The 18,163-nt window shown below is 69.1% G+C and overlaps 1 protein-coding gene across 19 annotated transcripts in view; it reads left to right on the top strand.

Moving 5' to 3' along the window:
* PLEC (plectin) overlaps positions 1–16,694 on the top strand; it is a 51,458-nt gene extending 34,764 nt beyond the window's left edge. For 18 of the 19 annotated variants that reach the window (XM_028533694.2, XM_036031559.1, XM_036031563.1 and 15 more), the window contains 15 exons: positions 322–417; positions 558–683; positions 1,343–1,495; positions 1,601–1,755; positions 1,842–1,968; positions 2,057–2,240; positions 2,325–2,482; positions 2,574–2,752; positions 3,811–3,949; positions 4,043–4,399; positions 4,477–4,560; positions 4,708–4,812; positions 4,905–5,003; positions 5,906–9,286; positions 9,366–16,694. In XM_028533694.2, coding sequence (XP_028389495.1) covers positions 322–417; positions 558–683; positions 1,343–1,495; positions 1,601–1,755; positions 1,842–1,968; positions 2,057–2,240; positions 2,325–2,482; positions 2,574–2,752; positions 3,811–3,949; positions 4,043–4,399; positions 4,477–4,560; positions 4,708–4,812; positions 4,905–5,003; positions 5,906–9,286; positions 9,366–15,584 — 11,562 coding nt within the window. In that variant the 3' untranslated portion in view covers positions 15,585–16,694. The remainder of the gene's footprint in view (positions 1–321; positions 418–557; positions 684–1,342; positions 1,496–1,600; positions 1,756–1,841; positions 1,969–2,056; positions 2,241–2,324; positions 2,483–2,573; positions 2,753–3,810; positions 3,950–4,042; positions 4,400–4,476; positions 4,561–4,707; positions 4,813–4,904; positions 5,004–5,905; positions 9,287–9,365) is intronic. The other variant, XM_036031569.1, reaches the window with a different exon arrangement.
* Positions 16,695–18,163: the final 1,469 nt, after the last annotated feature.

The following is an 18,163-nucleotide window of genomic DNA, read 5'->3' as shown; positions in this document are numbered from 1 at the left end:
GGACCCGGGGTGTTGGGGACCCAGGATGGCGGGGACCCGGGGTGTTGGGGGACCCGGGGCGTTGGGGACCCGGGGCGTTGGGGACCCGGGGCGGCGGGGACCCGGGGCGGCGGGGACCCGGGGCGGCGGGGACCCGGGGTGTTGGGGACCCGGGGTGGCGGGGACCCGGGGCGTTGGGGACCCGGGGCGTTGGGAACCCGGGGCGTTGGGGACCCGGGGCGTTGGGGACCCGGGGCGGTGGGAACCCGGGGTGTTGGGGACCCGGGGTGTTGGGGACCCGGGGCGGCGGGCTGGGAGGCTGACGGGGACCGGGGGCTGCAGTCCTTCCAGGCAGCCCTGCAGACCCAGTGGAGCTGGATGCTACAGCTGTGCTGCTGCGTGGAGGCGCACCTGAAGGAGAACACCGCCTACTTCCAGGTGAGACTGCTCCCGCCCGCTCGCCGACAGCCCCCAGACCCCCGCTGCAGACACGGGGCCCCGCCCTGGGCCCAGGCGCCCCGTCCCCGTGTCCCGGGCCGCGGCCTCCCGGCCCGGCCCGACCGCGTCCCGCTGTGCAGTTCTTCTCAGACGTGCGGGAGGCGGAGGAGCGGCTGCGGAAGCTGCAGGAGACGCTGCGCAGGAAGTACACCTGCGACCGCTCCATCACGGTCACGCGCCTCGAGGACCTGCTGCAGGACGCCCAGGTGAGCCGGCGGTGCAGGGGGGAGGGCAGTGGGTCTGGGGGAGAGGGTGGCGGGAGGGGCGTGGGGGCCCGAGAGGCCGGGGCAGGCAGGAGCCTTTCTCCCCTGGAGCCCCGGGTCGGCAGCTCTGGCTCAGCTCGCTCCCATGCTGGGCCCCTGGCATCTCGGCCTGACATCTGGGGCAGGCACAGTGCCAGGCTGAGGGGCCAGGGCCTCTGCTGGCTGGGGCTCCTGTGCTCCGGAGTGGGGGTCAGCGGAGGTGGGGGGTCCAGGAGGCCCTGAGAGCTGCAGGCAGCTTCGACTCCCGAGCTGCTCCCTTGGGAACTCCTTGGTGGGGTGGGCCCCTTGGCGGGCTGAACAAGAGCAGGTGGGTGACCTGCAGGGAGAGGGGGGAGGGGACAGAGTGCTGCTGGGGACCCTCCCCTGGAAGATGCCGTGTGACCTGGGACGGGGGAGGGTGACCTCGGGCCTTGGCAGGAAGGACGGGGGTCCGTGGGAGCTGCTGGAGCCCCGGGGGCCTGCCTTGGTCAGACCTGCTGCTTCCAGGTGCGTGGCGCCCTGCGCTGGGGCAGCAGGAAGGACCCCCGATCTCAGGGCCGGCGTGCGGGTCTCCACACACCGCTGCCCAGGCCCACGGTGTCTGCGCTGCCCCCTCCCCGCAGGACGAGAAGGAGCAGCTGAACGAGTACAGGGGGCACCTCTCGGGCCTCGCCAAGCGGGCCAAGGCCATCGTGCAGCTGAAGCCCCGCAACCCCGCCCACCCCGTGCGGGGCCGAGTGCCACTGCTGGCCGTGTGCGACTACAAGCAGGTGGAGGTGAGGCTGGCGGCCGGGGGGGCTTGCTCAGGGAGCACGTGGCTGGGGGGGGTGTGGCTGCTGGGGGTGGCGGTGGCCACGCCGTGACAGCCCTGGCTGCCCCAGGTGACCGTACACAAGGGTGACGAGTGCCAGCTGGTGGGCCCCGTGCAGCCGTTCCACTGGAAGGTGGTCAGCAGCGGCGGCAGCGAGGCCGCTGTGCCCTCGGTGTGCTTCCTCGTGCCCCCGCCCAACCAGGAGGCCCAGGAGGCCGTCACCAGGTGTGTGGTCCGCGGTCCGGTCCCTCGAGTGGGTGGGTGGTGGGGGTGGGCGCCCGGCCTCTCTGAGCGAACCCCTGACCCGCCAGGCTGGAGGCCCAGCACCAGGCCCTGGTCACCTTGTGGCACCAGCTGCACGTGGACCTGAAGAGCCTGCTGGCGTGGCAGAGCCTCAGCCGCGACTTGCAGCTCATCCGCTCCTGGACCCTGGTCACGGTAGGATGGGGCTGCAGGGGGCGTGGTGGGGCGGGGCATCCCGGCCGGGCCGCCCTGTGTGCTTAGCCCCGGTGCGCGCTGCCCGCAGTTCCGCACGCTGAAGCCGGAGGAGCAGCGCCAGGCCCTGCGCAACCTGGAGCTGCACTACCAGGCCTTCCTGCGGGACAGCCAGGACGCCAGCAGCTTCGGGCCCGAGGACCGGCTGCAGGCGGAGCGCGAGTACAGCGCCTGCAGCCACCAGTACCAGCAGCTGCTGCAGAGCCTGGAGCAGGGTAGGCGCACCCGCAGCCTGGGCCGGGGGGCGGGCGGCGGGCGGGGGGCCGGGCAGCCCCTGAGCAAGCAGGTCGTGTCCGCAGGTGAGCAGGAGGAGTCCCGCTGCCAGCGCTGCATCTCGGAGCTCAAGGACATCCGGCTGCAGCTGGAGGCCTGCGAGACGCGCACCGTGCACCGCCTGCGGCTGCCGCTGGACAAGGAGCCTGCGCGGGAGTGCGCCCAGCGCATCGCCGAGCAGCAGGCAGGCGCTGCCCCGCCCACGCCCCGCCCCCCCGGGTCCCCAGGGGGTACTGCGGCTGGGTGCTAATCCCGCCTCCCCGCTCTCTCCTCAGAAAGCACAGGCTGAGGTGGAGGGGCTGGGCAAGGGCGTCGCCCGGCTCTCTGAGGAGGCCGAGAAGGTCCTGGCTCTGCCCGAGCCGTCGCCCGCTGCCCCCGTCCTGCGCTCAGAGCTGGAGCTGACCCTCGGCAAGCTGGAGCAGGTCCGCAGCCTCTCCGCCATCTACCTGGAGAAGTGAGTGCCCCGTCGGCGGCCAGGGCTGGGATCCCCGGGGGGGGGGGGTCCAGCGAGCAGAGGGGGACCTGACCGCTCTGTGCTAGCTCAGGACAGGCTGACGGGCGGGCTCTTGGGGGATCTGGCCAGGAGGTGGTGGCTGTGGACCAGAGTGGGGGTCACGGGCTCGGATGGAGGGGTTCGGTCCTGAGGCTTCCTGATGACCGGACCTGGGGTGAGGGGGCGGCTCCCTGAGGGGGGGACTGTGGGAATGAGGGCTGGGTGACTCCCCCCCAGGAGCTGGGCGTGTCTGAGGAGAGTACAGACCAAGTACAGGCAGAAGGAGGGGCCCAGGGGGTCAGGAATGCCCCCAGGGCAGGTGACCCTTGCCCAGTGAGTTGGGGGGTGGCACCAGAGACCTTGAGGGGGAGAGGCTTCTTGGGGGAGGGGTGGGGGGGCAGTGGCTGAGATGGCAGAGGGGCCTGTGCTGCGGCCCTTCTGGGGGACCTACACCCTCCTGTCTCCTGACACCCGTCCCCCACAGTCCTTTGGGCCCCACTGCCCCTGGGGAAGGAGAGTCCTCCCCAAGGCCCCTGGCAGCCACCAGCCTCGGGCCACCCCCCGCCCTGGGGACTCTCTTGTCCTTTACGGCTCGTGTCAGCCCAGGGTCCGCCCGCTCCCTCTCAGAAGCGGAGAGAGAAGTCCCCCCACCTCCTCCCGCCCCGTCCCGTCCTGGACTCGCCCTCTCTCCGAGGCTGGGGCTGTCTTCCCTTTGTTCCCAACGTGCTGTTCCATCGTTGCCAACAGTGCTGCTGGCAGGCGGCACACCCCCTTTCCTTCAGAAAGGCCGGCACTTGTCCCCCTCGCCCGGCCTTGGGGCTGGAAGGCGAGAGCTCCCAGACCACAGGGGCAGCTGTCCGCTCATCTGGCCAATGCAGCTGGCACAGAAGGGGCCCTGTGTCCCAGAGGTCCCCTGGCACTCACTCCCCTTGACCACTGAGCTGCTGGCCTGACCACGTGGGGCTGCGGCTGCCAGGAGCCCAGCCTAACACCCAGCCCTGGGCCCTGCTCTCCCCCAGGCTCAAGACCATCAGCCTGGTGATCCGCAGCACACAGGAGGCCGAGGAGGTGCTCAGGGTCCACGAGGAGCAGCTCAAGGAGGCCCAGGCCGTCCCCGCCACCCTCCCGGAGCTCGAAGCCACCAAGGCCGCACTGAAGGTGCTGTTGTCAGGCCGGCGCCCCCCGGGGGGCCGGCGGGGGCCAGCGGTGGGGCCGAGACTGAAGCAGCCCCCACCCCTCTGCCCCCAACAGAAGCTGCGGGCCCAGGCGGAGGCGCAGCAGCCGGTGTTCGACGCCCTGCGGGACGAGCTGCGGGGGGCGCAGGAGGTGGGGCAGCGGCTGCAGCAGCGGCACGGGGAGCGGGACGTGGAGGTGGAGCGCTGGCGCGAGCGGGTGGCCCAGCTGCTGGAGCGCTGGCAGGCCGTGCTGGCCCAGGCCGACGCGCGGCAGCGCGAGCTCGACCAGCTGGGCCGCCAGCTGCGCTACTACCGGGAGAGCGCCGACCCGCTGGACGCCTGGCTGCGGGACGCCAAGCAGCGGCAGGAGCAGATCCAGGCCGTGCCGCTGGCCCACAGCCGGGCCGTGCGGGAGCAGCTGCGGCAGGAGAAGGTGGGCCTGGGCTGGCGTGGCGGGGGCGGCGCGGGGCGGGGTAGGCGAGGGTCTGTGCTGACAGCCGCGTCCCGCAGGCGCTGCTGGAGGAAATCGAGCGCCACGAGGAGAAGGTGGAGGAGTGCCAGAGGTTCGCGAGGCAGTACATCAATGCCATCAAGGTGAGGCGTCGGGCTCCTGCCACCGCCCCCCCCCCCCCCAAGGCTGGTGCCCCGGGACCTGAACCCCCAGGGGTGGCCCCAGGCCCAGGCCTGGCTGGTGGGGTCAGGGGCAGGGCAAGCTGGTGGCTGACCTGTATTTCCCCACAGGACTATGAGCTCCAGCTGGTCACATACAAGGCGCAGCTTGAGCCGGTGGCCTCTCCGGCCAAGAAACCCAAGGTCCAGTCGGGCTCTGAGAGCGTCATCCAGGAGGTAAGGCAAGGAATGTGGCTAGGGGTGGCTGACGGGGCGGCTGGCTGGGGCAGGGCTGACCTGGCGGCCGCCTCCCTCCCTCCCGCCCCCAGTATGTGGACCTGCGCACGCGCTACAGCGAGCTGACCACGCTGACCAGCCAGTACATCAGGTTCATCAGCGAGACACTGCGTCGCATGGAGGAGGAGGAGGTACGGCCTTTGGAGGTGGGGGGTGTCCTGCTGCCCAGGTGCAGCTCTTGGGAATCCATTTCTCACCACTTAGCTCAGCCCCCACTCCCTGCTGCCTGATGCCACCAGTGCCCCTCCCTGAGCTCGGCCTGCCCCCCCCCGGCTGGCGCTGCACTGCTCCCCTGTGGTGGCTGGCACCTCCTCCTTCTCCTCTGTGTCTGCACCTGCCCACCAGCTGCCCCACCGGCTCCTTTGGCGTTCTGCCTCCGGATTCCCCATCGTCGCTCCTTGCGGCCACTGCTCTGGAAGAGCTGGGGGTGCTGTGTTGTGGGGCCAGGCAGGGGTGTCATGAGGTGCCTTGGCAGGGTGGGGTGCCAAGCCGTCCTGTCCCTCCTGCCTCCCGGGTGGCCTGGCCATCTGGCCCACCTGCAGCCTCCACTGTGGTCGGAGCTGCGGGCTCTCTGCGCCTCTTCTGAGCTGGCTCAGGTCTGCACTCTTGTCCCGGGGCGGCTGCCCCGTCCCTTTCCGCCTGGCTGTGGGACTGGACCTGGGACCCTGGGGTGCGCGGTGAGCAGGCAGGGCTGTGTGGTGGTGCGGCTCGCCGGCCCTGCGAGCCTCCTGCTTTGCTCTCTCTCTCTCTCCCCCCGTCTGTTGCGTCGCCTGTCTGCGGGAAGAGGGGAGGACGCCTGAGCCTCCTTCCGGGGGCTGGTGAGCACTGTGGGGCCAGGCTGCGCTCGCTGCCCCGAGTGCCCTGGGCGGGTGCACGCTCCCCCCTCGCCGGGCTGTGACCTCTGTCTTCCCTGACCCCCCATCGTGCTGTCCAGTGAGTGGACTGTGGTGGTGCCGTGTCACGTGCGCGCCTGGTGGCGGCTCCGCACTCACCGCCCTCTCTGGTTCTCTCCCTCTCTCTGCCGCGGCCACAGAGGCTGGCTGAGCAGCAGCGGGCAGAGGAGCGGGAGCGCCTGGCGGAGGTGGAGGCCGCGCTGGAGAAGCAGCGGCAGTTGGCGGAGACGCACGCGCAGGCGAAGGCGCAGGCGGAGCAGGAGGCACAGGAGCTGCAGCGGCGCATGCAGGAAGAAGTGGTGCGGAGAGAGGAGGCGGCGGTGGATGCGCAGCAGCAAAAGCGTAGCATCCAGGAGGAGCTGCAGCACTTGAGGCAGAGCTCGGAGGCCGAGATCCAGGCGAAGGCCCGGCAGGCGGAGGAGGCGGAACGCAGCCGGCTGCGCATCGAGGAGGAGATCCGTGTGGTGCGCCTGCAGCTGGAGACCACGGAGCGCCAGCGCAGTGGGGCCGAGGGCGAGCTGCAGGCCCTGCGAGCCCGGGCAGAGGAGGCCGAGGCCCAGAAGAGACAGGCGCAGGAGGAGGCGGAGCGCTTGCGGCGTCAGGTGCAAGATGAGACCCAGCGTAAGCGCCAGGCGGAGGCGGAGCTGGCCCTGCGCGTGAAGGCTGAGGCTGAGGCCGCCCGCGAGAAGCAGCGAGCTCTGCAGGCGCTGGAGGAGCTGCGGCTGCAGGCCGAGGAGGCGGACCGGCGCCTGCGGCAGGCGGAGGCTGAGCGGGCCCGTCAGGTGCAGGTGGCCCTGGAGACCGCGCAGCGCAGCGCGGAGGTGGAATTGCAGAGCAAGCGCGCTTCCTTCGCGGAGAAGACGGCGCTGCTGGAGCGCACCCTGCAGGAAGAGCACGTGACTGTGACGCAGCTGCGGGAGGAAGCAGAGAGGCACGCGCAGCAGCAGGCGGAGGCGGAGCGCGCCCGTGAGGAGGCGGAGCGGGAGCTGGAGCGCTGGCAGCTGAAGGCCAACGAAGCGCTGCGGCTGCGGCTGCAGGCTGAGGAGGTTGCGCAGCAGAAGAGCCTGGCGCAGGCCGAGGCAGAGAAGCAGAAGGAGGAGGCGGAGCGCGAGGCTCGGCGGCGTGGCAAGGCAGAGGAGCAGGCAGTGCGACAGCGGGAGCTGGCTGAGCAGGAGCTAGAAAAGCAGCGGCAGCTGGCGGAAGGCACTGCGCAGCAGCGCCTGGCCGCCGAGCAGGAGCTCATCCGCCTGCGGGCTGAGACAGAGCAGGGGGAGCAGCAGCGGCAGCTGCTAGAGGAGGAGCTAGGGCGGCTGCAGCGCGAGGCAGCCGAGGCCACGCAGAAGCGCCAGGAACTGGAGGCTGAGCTGGCCAAGGTGCGGGCGGAAATGGAGGTACTGTTGGCCAGCAAGGCACGGGCCGAGGAGGAGTCACGCTCCACCAGCGAGAAGTCCAAACAGAGGCTGGAAGCCGAGGCCAGTCGGTTCCGCGAGCTGGCAGAAGAGGCTGCTCGCTTGCGCGCCCTGGCGGAAGAGGCCAAGAGGCAGCGGCAGCTGGCGGAGGAGGATGCGGCGCGGCAGCGGGCGGAGGCGGAGCGGGTGCTTGCAGAGAAGCTGGCCGCCATCAGCGAGGCTACGCGGCTCAAGACGGAGGCAGAGATCGCGCTGAAGGAGAAGGAGGCAGAGAATGAGCGCCTGCGGCGGCTGGCAGAAGACGAAGCCTTCCAGCGGCGGCGGTTGGAGGAGCAAGCGGCCCAGCACAAGGCTGACATTGAGGAGCGGCTGGCACAGCTGCGCAAGGCGTCAGAGAGCGAGCTGGAGCGGCAGAAGGGGCTAGTGGAGGACACGCTGCGGCAGCGGCGGCAGGTGGAGGAGGAGATTCTGTCCCTGAAGTCGAGTTTCGAGCGGGCGGCCGCAGGCAAGGCAGAGTTGGAACTGGAGCTGACGCGCATCCGCAGCAATGCGGAGGAAACGCTGCGTAGCAAGGAGCAGGCGGAGCTAGAGGCCACTCGGCAGCGGCAGCTAGCTGCGGAGGAAGAACAACGGCGCCGGGAGGCGGAAGAGCGCGTGCAGAAGAGCCTGGCGGCGGAAGAGGAGGCAGCGCGGCAGCGCAAAGCGGCACTGGAGGAGGTGGAGCGGCTCAAGGCCAAGGTGGAAGAGGCGCGGCGCCTGCGGGAGCGTGCGGAACAAGAGTCAGCGCGGCAGCTGCAGCTGGCCCAGGACGCAGCACAGAAGCGGCTGCAGGCAGAGGAGAAGGCACATGCGTTTGCAGTACAGCAAAAGGAACAGGAGCTGAAGCAGACACTGCAGCAGGAACAAAGTATGCTGGATCGGCTGCGCGCCGAGGCAGAGGCCGCGCGCAAGGCGGCGGAGGAGGCGGAAGAGGCGCGTGAGCAGGCTGAGCGGGAGGCGGCGCAGTCCCTGCGGCAGGTGGAGGAGGCGGAGCGACTGAAACAGTTGGCGGAGGAGCAGGCGCAAGCCCGCGCGCAGGCGCAGGCTGCGGCAGAAAAGCTGCGCAAGGAAGCGGAGCAGGAGGCGGCGCGGCGGGCGCAGGCAGAGCAGGCAGCCCTGAGGCAGAAGCAGGCGGCCGACGCAGAGATGGAGAAGCACAAGAAGTTTGCGGAGCAGACGCTGCGGCAGAAGGCGCAGGTGGAACAGGAGCTGACAACGCTGAGATTGAAGCTGGAGGAGACCGACCACCAGAAGAGCATCTTGGATGAAGAGCTGCAGCGGCTGAAGGCGGAGGTGACGGAGGCCGCCCGTCAGCGCAGCCAGGTGGAGGAGGAGCTCTTCTCCGTGCGCGTGCAGATGGAGGAGCTGGGCAAGCTCAAGGCGCGCATTGAGGCGGAGAACCGTGCTCTCATCCTGCGTGACAAGGACAACACACAGCGCTTCTTAGAGGAGGAGGCGGAGAAGATGAAGCAGGTGGCGGAGGAGGCTGCACGGCTGAGTGTGGCCGCCCAGGAGGCAGCTCGGCTGCGGCAGCTGGCGGAGGAGGACCTGGCGCAGCAGCGGGCTCTGGCTGAGAAGATGCTCAAGGAGAAGATGCAGGCAGTACAGGAGGCCACGCGGCTCAAGGCAGAGGCGGAGCTGCTTCAGCAGCAGAAGGAGCTCGCGCAAGAGCAGGCCCGCCGGCTGCAGGAAGACAAGGAACAGATGGAGCAGCAGCTCGCACAGGAGACGCAGGGCTTCCAGCGCACCCTGGAGGCGGAGCGGCAGCGGCAGCTGGAGATGAGCGCCGAGGCTGAGCGCCTGAAGCTGCGTGTGGCTGAGATGAGCCGGGCCCAGGCCCGCGCGGAGGAGGACGCCCAGCGCTTCCGGAAGCAGGCAGAGGAGATAGGGGACAGGCTGCACCGCACAGAGCTCGCCACGCAGGAGAAAGTGACGCTAGTGCACACGCTGGAGATCCAGCGGCAGCAGAGCGACCAAGACGCTGAGCGCCTGAGGGAAGCCATTGCCGAGCTGGAGCGCGAGAAGGAGAAGCTCAAGCAAGAAGCCAGGTTACTGCAGCTCAAGTCGGAGGAGGTACTGGCCCCTCATGCTTGTGGGCTGGCCGGGTGGGGGGCCCCGGGCTGAGGTCCTTGACCACCCTTCCCCTCCACAGATGCAGACGGTGCAGCAGGAGCAGCTGCTGCAGGAGACGCAGGCCCTGCAGCAGACCTTCCTCTCCGAGAAGGACAGCCTGCTGCAGCGGGAGCGCCTCATCGAGCAGGAGAAGGCCAAGCTGGAGCGGCTGTTCCAGGATGAGGTGGCCAAGGCAAAGCAGCTGCGTGAGGAGCAGCAGCGGCAGCAGCAGCAGATGGAGCAGGAGAAGCAGCAGCTGGTGGCCAGCATGGAGGAGGCTCGCCGGCGGCAGCGTGAGGCCGAGGAGGGCGTGCGGCGTAAGCAGGAGGAGCTGCAGCGGCTGGAGCAGCAGCGGCAGGCACAGGAGAAGCTACTGGCCGAGGAGAACCAGAGGCTGCGTGAGCGGCTGCAGCAGCTGGAGGAGGAGCACCGGGCTGCCCTGGCACACTCGGAGGAGATTGCCGTCTCGCAGGCCGCGGCCACCAGAGCCCTGCCCAATGGCCGGGATGCGCCCGACGGCCCAGCCCCGGAGGTGGAGCCGGAGTACGCCTTCGACGGCCTGCGGCAGAAGGTGCCGGCCCAGCGGCTGCAGGATGTGGGGGTCCTGAGCGCGGAGGAGCTGCAGCGGCTGGCGCAGGGCCGCACTACGGTGGCCGAGCTGGCGCAGCGGGAGGACGTGCGCCGGTACCTGCAGGGCTGCAGCAGCATCGCGGGGCTGCTGCTGAAGCCAGCCAACGAGAAGCTGAGTGTGTACGCCGCCATGAAGAGGCAGCTGCTGAGCCCGGGCACGGCTATCATTCTGCTCGAGGCCCAGGCGGCCTCCGGCTTCCTCCTAGACCCCGTGCGCAACCGGCGGCTGACTGTCAACGAGGCCGTGAAGGAGGGCTTGGTGGGCCCCGAGCTGCACCACAAGCTGCTGTCGGCTGAGCGCGCGGTCACCGGCTACAAGGACCCCTACACCGGAGAGTCCATCTCCCTCTTCCAGGCCATGCAGAAGGACCTGATCGTCCGGGACCACGGCATCCGCCTGCTGGAGGCCCAGATCGCCACGGGCGGCATCATCGACCCCGTGCACAGCCACCGGCTGCCCGTGCACGTGGCCTACCAGCGCGGCTACTTCAATGAGGAGATGAACCGAGTCCTGGCGGACCCGAGTGACGACACCAAGGGCTTCTTCGACCCCAACACCCACGAGAACCTCACCTACCTGCAGCTGCTGGAGCGCTGCGTGGAGGACCCCGAGACCGGCCTGCGCCTGCTGCCGCTCACAGATCAGGCTGCCAGGGGCGGTGAGCTGGTCTACACCGACTCAGAGGCCCGGGATGTGTTTGAGAAAGCCACCGTGTCTGCACCGTTTGGCAAGTTCCAGGGCAGGACAGTGACCATCTGGGAAATCATCAACTCCGAGTACTTCACGGCAGAGCAGCGGCGGGACCTGCTGCGCCAGTTCCGCACGGGCAAGGTCACCGTGGAGAAGATCATCAAGATCGTCATCACTGTGGTGGAGGAGCACGAGCAGAAGGGGCAGCTCTGCTTCGAGGGCCTGCGCGCCCTGGTGCCCGCCGCCACGCTGCTGGAGAGCGGGGTCATCGACCGCGACCTCTACCAGCAGCTGCAACGGGGCGAGCGCTCCGTGCGCGAGGTCGCCGACGTGGACGCTGTGCGGCGAGCCCTGCGGGGCACCAACGTCATCGCGGGCGTGTGGCTGGAGGAGGCCGGGCAGAGGGTGAGCATCTACGAGGCCCTCAAGAAAGACTTGCTGCAGCCAGAGGTGGCCGTGGCCCTGCTGGAGGCCCAGGCCGGCACCGGGCACGTCATCGACCCTGCCACGAGCACCCGGTTGACCGTGGACGAGGCCGTGCGTGCTGGTCTGGTGGGGCCCGAGCTGCACGAGAAGCTGCTGTCGGCGGAGAAGGCCGTGACGGGCTACAAGGACCCGTACTCGGGGCAGAGCGTCTCCCTGTTCCAGGCCCTGAAGAAGGGCCTCATCCCCAGGGAGCAGGGTCTGCGTCTGCTGGACGCCCAGCTGTCCACGGGCGGCATCGTGGACCCCAGCAAGAGCCACCGCGTGCCCCTGGACGTGGCCTACGCCCGGGGCTACCTGGACAAGGAGACCAGCAAGGCCCTGTCGGCGCCCAGGGATGACGCCAAGACCTACTCTGACCCCAGGACCCAGGAGCCGGTCACCTACGGCCAGCTCCAGCAGCAGTGCCGGCCAGACCCGCTGACGGGGCTGAGCCTGCTGCCGCTCTCGGAGAAGGCCGCCCGGGAGCGGCAGGCGGAGGTTTACTCCGAGCTCCAGGCCCGTGAGGCCTTCCAGAAGGCCACGGTGGAGGTCCCCGTGGGCAGCTTCCAGGGCAGGACAGTGACCATCTGGGAGCTCATCAGGTCCGAGTACTTCACGGAGGAGCAGCGGCTGGAGCTGCTGCGGCAGTTCCGCACGGGCAAGGTCACCGTGGAGAAGATCATCAAGATCCTCGTCACCATCGTGGAGGAGGTGGAGACCACGCGCCAGCAGAGGCTCTCCTTCAGCGGCCTCCGCGCCCCGGTGCCGGCCAGCGAGCTCCTGGCCTCCGAGGTCCTCAACAAGGCCCAGTTTGAGCAGCTCAAGGACGGCAAGACGTCGGTGAAGGACCTGTCCGAGATAGAATCGGTGCGGACACTCCTCCGGGGCAGCGGCTGCCTCGCCGGCGTCTACCTGGAGGACTCCAAGGAGAAGGTGAGCATCTACGAGGCCATGCGGCGTGGCCTGCTCAGGCCCAGCACAGCCACGCTGCTGCTGGAGGCCCAGGCGGCCACCGGCTTCCTGGTGGACCCCGTGCGGAACCAGCGGCTGTACGTCCACGAGGCGGTGAAAGCGGGCGTGGTGGGCCCCGAGCTGCACGAGAAGCTGCTGTCGGCGGAGAAGGCCGTCACGGGCTACAAGGACCCGTACTCGGGCAGCACCATCTCCCTCTTCCAGGCCATGCAGAAGGGCCTGGTCCTCAGGGACCACGGCATCCGCCTGCTGGAGGCCCAGATCGCCACGGGCGGCATCATCGACCCCGTGCACAGCCACCGGCTGCCCGTGCATGTGGCCTACGAGCGCGGCTACTTCGACGAGGAGATGAACCGCGTCCTGGCGGACCCGAGCGATGACACCAAGGGCTTCTTCGACCCCAACACCCACGAGAACCTCACCTACCTGCAGCTGCTGGAGCGCTGCGTGGAGGACCCCGAGACCGGCCTGCGCCTGCTGCCGCTGAAGGGGGCGGAGAAGGCGGAGGTGGTGGAGACCACGCAGGTGTACACAGAGGAGGAGACCCGGAGGGCGTTCGAGGAGACGCAGATCGACATCCCCAGCGGGGGCAGCCAGGGCAGCTCCACCATGTCCCTGTGGGAGGTCATGCAGTCAGACCTGATCCCCAAGGAGCAGCGGGCCCAGCTGATGGCCGACTTCCAGGCGGGCCGGGTGACCAAGGAGCGCATGATCATCATCATCATCGAGATCATCGAGAAGACCGAGATCATCCGGCAGCAGAACCTGGCCTCCTATGACTACGTGCGCCGCCGCCTCACGGCCGAGGACCTGTACGAGGCGAAGATCATCTCCCGTGAGATCTACAGCCTGCTGCGGGAGGGCACCAAGACCCTGCGCGAGGTGCTCGAGGCGGAGTCCGCCCGGCGCTACCTCTACGGCACGGGCTGCGTGGCCGGCGTCTACGTGCCCGGCTCCCAGCAGACGCTGACCATCTACCAGGCCCTCAAGAAGGGGCTGCTGAGTGCCGAGGTGGCCCGCTCGCTGCTGGAGGCGCAGGCAGCCACGGGCTTCCTGCTGGACCCGGTGAAGGGCGAGCGGCTGACGGTGGACGAGGCCGTGCGGAAGGGCCTGGTGGGCCCCGAGCTGCACGACCGGCTGCTGTCGGCGGAGCGTGCCGTGACCGGCTACCGCGACCCCTACACAGAGCAGACCATCTCGCTCTTCCAGGCCATGAAGAAGGACCTGATCCCCGCGGAGGAGGCCCTGCGGCTGCTGGACGCCCAGCTGGCCACGGGCGGCATCGTGGACCCGCGCCTGGGCTTCCACCTCCCGCTGGAGGTGGCCTACCAGCGCGGCTACCTCAACAAGGACACACATGACCAGCTGTCGGAGCCCAGCGAGGTGCGCAGCTACGTGGACCCCTCCACGGACGAGCGCCTCAGCTACACGCAGCTGCTCCGGCGCTGCCGCCGCGACGAGCACAGCGGCCAGCTGCTCCTGCCGCTCTCGGACACCCGCAAGCTGACCTTCCGCGGGCTGCGCAAGCAGATCACCGTGGAGGAGCTGGTGCGCTCGCAGGTCTTGGACGAGGCCATCGCACGGCGGCTTCAGGAGGGCCTGACCTCCGTGGAGGAGGTCACCAAGGACCTGCAGAAGTTCCTCGAGGGCACCAGCTGCATCGCCGGGGTGTTCGTCGACGCCACCAAGGAGCGGCTGTCTGTGTACCAGGCCATGAAGAAGGGCATCATCCGCCCAGGCACGGCCTTCGAGCTCCTGGAGGCCCAGGCGGCCACTGGCTACGTCATCGACCCCATCAAGGGGCTCAAGCTGACCGTGGAGGAGGCTGTGCGCATGGGCATCGTGGGCCCCGAGTTCAAGGACAAGCTGCTGTCGGCCGAGCGCGCGGTCACCGGCTACAAGGACCCCTACTCCGGGAAGCTCATCTCGCTCTTCCAGGCCATGAAGAAGGGCCTGATCCTGAAGGACCACGGCATCCGCCTGCTGGAGGCCCAGATCGCCACGGGCGGCATCATCGACCCCGAGGAGAGCCACCGGCTGCCCGTGGAGGTGGCCTACAAGCGCGGCCTCTTCGACGAGGAGATGAACTTGATCCTGGAGGACCCCTCGGACGACACCAAGGGCTTCTTCGACCCCAACACAGAGGAGAACCTCACCTACCTGCAGCTGATGGAGCGCTGCATCACCGACCCCCAGACGGGCCTGTGCCTCCTGCCGCTGAAGGAGAAGAAGCGAGAGCGGAAGACGTCCTCCAAGTCCTCGGTGCGCAAGCGCCGCGTGGTGATCGTGGACCCCGAGACGGGCAAGGAGATGTCGGTGTACGAGGCCTACCGCAAGGGCCTCATCGACCACCAGACCTACCTGGAGCTGTCGGAGCAGGAGTGCGAGTGGGAGGAGATCACCATCTCCTCCTCGGACGGCGTGGTCAAGTCCATGATCATCGACCGCCGCTCTGGCCGCCAGTACGACATCGACGAGGCCATCACCAAGAACCTCATCGACCGCTCCGTGCTGGACCAGTACCGCGCCGGCACGCTCTCCATCACTGAGTTCGCCGACATGCTCTCGGGCAACGCCAGCGGCTTCCGCTCCCGCTCGTCCTCCGTGGGATCCTCCTCCTCCTACCCCATCAGCCCGGCCGTGTCCAGGACCCAGCTGGCCTCCTGGTCCGACCCCACCGAGGAGACGGGCCCCGTGGCCGGCATCCTGGACACGGAGACGCTGGAGAAGGTGTCCATCACGGAGGCCATGCACCGCAACCTGGTGGACAACATCACCGGGCAGCGGCTGCTGGAGGCTCAGGCCTGCACCGGCGGCATCATCGACCCCGGCACCGGCGCACGCCTGCCCGTCCCCGACGCCGTCGAGAAGGGCCTGGTGGACAAGATCATGGTGGACCGCATCAACCTGGCCCAGAAGGCCTTCAGCGGCTTCGAGGACCCGCGCACCAAGACCAAGATGTCGGCCGCCCAGGCCCTGAAAAAGGGCTGGCTCTACTACGAGGCCGGCCAGCGCTTCCTGGAGGTGCAGTACCTGACCGGCGGCCTGATCGAGCCCGACGCGCCGGGCCGCGTGCCCCTGGACGAGGCCCTGCAGCGCGGCACGGTGGACGCCCGCACCGCCCAGAAGCTGCGCGACGTGAGTGCCTACTCCAAGTACCTCACCTGCCCCAAGACCAAGCTCAAGATCTCCTACAAGGACGCGCTGGACCGCAGCATGGTGGAGGAGGGCACCGGGCTGCGGCTGCTGGAGGCCTCCGCCCAGTCCAGCAAGGGCTACTACAGCCCCTACAGCATCAGCGGCTCCGGCTCCACCGCCGGCTCCCGCACCGGCTCGCGCACCGGCTCCCGGGCTGGCTCCCGCCGCGGCAGCTTCGACGCCACTGGCTCCAGCTTCTCCATGACCTTCTCTTCCTCCTCCTACTCCTCCTCGGGCTACGGCCGCCGCTACACCTCGGGGCCCCCGACCTCCCCGGGGGGCCCCGAGTCCGCCAAGGCCTGACGCCCGCCTGCCCCTCGCCCCTCTGCTCTGCATGTGGCCAGGCTCCCCACCCAGGCGCTGGGTCTTTCTCTCTTTAATGTTTAAAGGTGTCTTCCTCCTCAGCGGTGCCTAACGTTTAACCAAAAAGACCAGACTAACATATTCACGTGTGTGCTGTCCAGGCAGCCTGTGTCTCGGGGGAGAGGGCTGGTCCAGCCCCACTGACCGCCTCACCCCCTGGTCCTTCCTCTTCTCTACCTGCCACTCACCACAGCCAGGTGCCTTGGAGGTCCAGAGCCGGGCCCCCAACCCAGCCCTCCTGTCTGCCCAGGGAGGGTTCTATCTGGGTGAGGTCTCCCGGCCCGAGGCTGGCCCCACCAGCTCTAGCTGCTCTGGGCAGCGGGGCACCCGTCCCAAGCAGGGCCCTCGGGGCCGGCACTTTCTCATCTGTTCCCAGGACTGACCTGCTGGCTCAGCGGGCTTTGCGTGGAGGGAGGGGGTTCCTGGGTCAGCCATCTCTGCCCACCTGTCCAGAGAGGCCCCTTCCCCATGGGAAGGGGAGGGTCCAGTCTGCAGAACCAACGGGCCCAGGCTCTGTCCCCCACCTCCAGCCCCCAGCCCCCTGACACTCTCCCCTGAGACCCCAGGCCTCTGGCTCCTGCCTCTCAGCCTCAGCTCCTAGTAAGTGCCTTCTGTGTTCCCCTTCACACCCGGGCCCCGAGGACCCAGGCCTGGGGTGGGAGACGGGCCCTCCTGGTGAACTTGGGGGTGGCCGCGGCTTCTGCAGGCTCTCTTCCCCTCTGGCCCTTCGAGCCTCTGAGGTCCTGCCTAGGGTGCCCACCCGCCTGCCTCTCCCAGGGAGCCTTGGCCCTCTGTTGGGCCCGGAGATGCCAGCTGGACCGTCTGCTGAGCCAGGCGGCCCGGCCTGGCGCCACCCCTCCTGCTCCGCCCAGCCCCTGGCCTCGGTGGCTTTCCCCCCTGCCTCAACCCTCTGACCGAGCTTTGCATGTTCCACTAACCTGGGCGGGCGGCGGGTGGTGGCGCCCGGCTTCCAGCTGCCTCAGGGCAGAACACTAACCTGACCATAGGCGGGCCTGCGGCGTCCGCCTCAATAAAGCAATTCCACCCTCCCGTGGGTCTCCGTGCTCTTTTGTCCTGGAGTCAGGTGTGCGCTGGGGTCCCGCCTGGGGCGCAGGAGACAGGCTTCCGCACAGACGCTGGCCTGAGGCCGCGCGTCCCAGGCGGGAGCAGCCCAGGCTGCGGGCCCCTGAGCAGGAGACGAGGTGGAGGGCAGGGCCGGGCCGGGTGAGCTCCCGCATCATCACCTGCTGTCCATCCAGGTGGTGGCGCGTCACCGCTCAGCCCCTTAGGCTGGGTTTGTGGTTGGCCCTCCCCTCTGAGGGTGGGGTTTCATGTGCCCCTGTACCAGGTGGTCACTGACTACACCTGCTGCGTGGAAGTCAGTTGGTTCCTGTCAGGCAGGGGGACCCTCCTAAGACAGGTACGGTCGAGAGCCCCAGCGGCCCGTGCCCTGGACCCTCAGACGCGATTTATTCCAGCTCCTGCAGGATTCTCCCTCGGGAAGCTTGTGAGAGAGGCTGAGGGGGCAACTGTAGCCCCCCGGAACCACTGTCTGCCTTGCTGGGCGTGGGCGGTCACCAGGCATCATTGTGGCCTTCGTCCTGGTGACCACACTCGTCCGGGGCTCTGCTCTCCTGGACCACTTACCGTGGCAGCTGGGTGTGGACACCCTGAGATTCCGCCGGACTGCAGCCTCCCTGCCGGGCTGACTGCTGGTCCGCTGGACGGGCGCCAGCCGCCCTGGTGCCCGCCACAGCTGCAAGTGGAGTGGGACTTGTTCTCGCTGTGTCCCAGGCGGCAGTGAGCTCCGTCTGAGATGAGCACCATGGTGTCCTCAGAGCCTGCAGTGCAGGGACAAGCACGCACCCCCAGGGGGCGCTGCGGGCCTGGAGGGCGGGCTGCTCTCCCTTCACTCCTCCGTGCCCACCTACGAGGGCCAGGATTCACGGTGACGCCAGCCACTGGGGGGCAGCGCCACGGTCCTACAGGGCGTCCGCCGCTTCCGTGTGAGGCTGCCCAGCATTCTGCCCACCAACAGCTCCTGCAGGGATGCCTGTCCCTGGGCCTGGGCCGCCCTGGCCGTGCCTGTGTGCAGGCACTGGAGGGCCAGCATCCCCGGCCACGTTGCCCGGCCCCACGTGGCTGGTGCCTCCTGTGCACACAGGGCACAGGACCACTCTCCCTGTCCACTCCTGGCACCTCCTTGTCATCTGGCCCTGGTCCTCAGGTCCAGGGTGGCCGGGAGTCCCGGCCAGGGGCCACACTCCTGCCCACACGGGGTGGAGGCCCGGGTCGAGGCCCAGCTGTGCTCTGGGCGTCCAGCTGGGACCGGGGTCGGGCGGCCCGTGTCCCGGTGCGCAGTGGTCCACATACGGGGCTGCTGTGTGCTCGTGTGCAGGGGCACCCGAGAGAGCCTCCCCTCACGGCTCTGCTCTGAGGCCGGCGGAGCTAGGGAAGCAGCCAGGTGATTGCCTTCTCCATGGGGGCAGCGACCCCGGCCACACCTGTGTTGGAGTTTC

Source organism: Phyllostomus discolor, chromosome 7 (assembly GCF_004126475.2).
Source record: "Phyllostomus discolor isolate MPI-MPIP mPhyDis1 chromosome 7, mPhyDis1.pri.v3, whole genome shotgun sequence".
Classification (NCBI taxonomy): domain Eukaryota; kingdom Metazoa; phylum Chordata; class Mammalia; order Chiroptera; family Phyllostomidae; genus Phyllostomus; species Phyllostomus discolor.
This window is presented reverse-complemented; position numbering and strand designations above follow the sequence as displayed.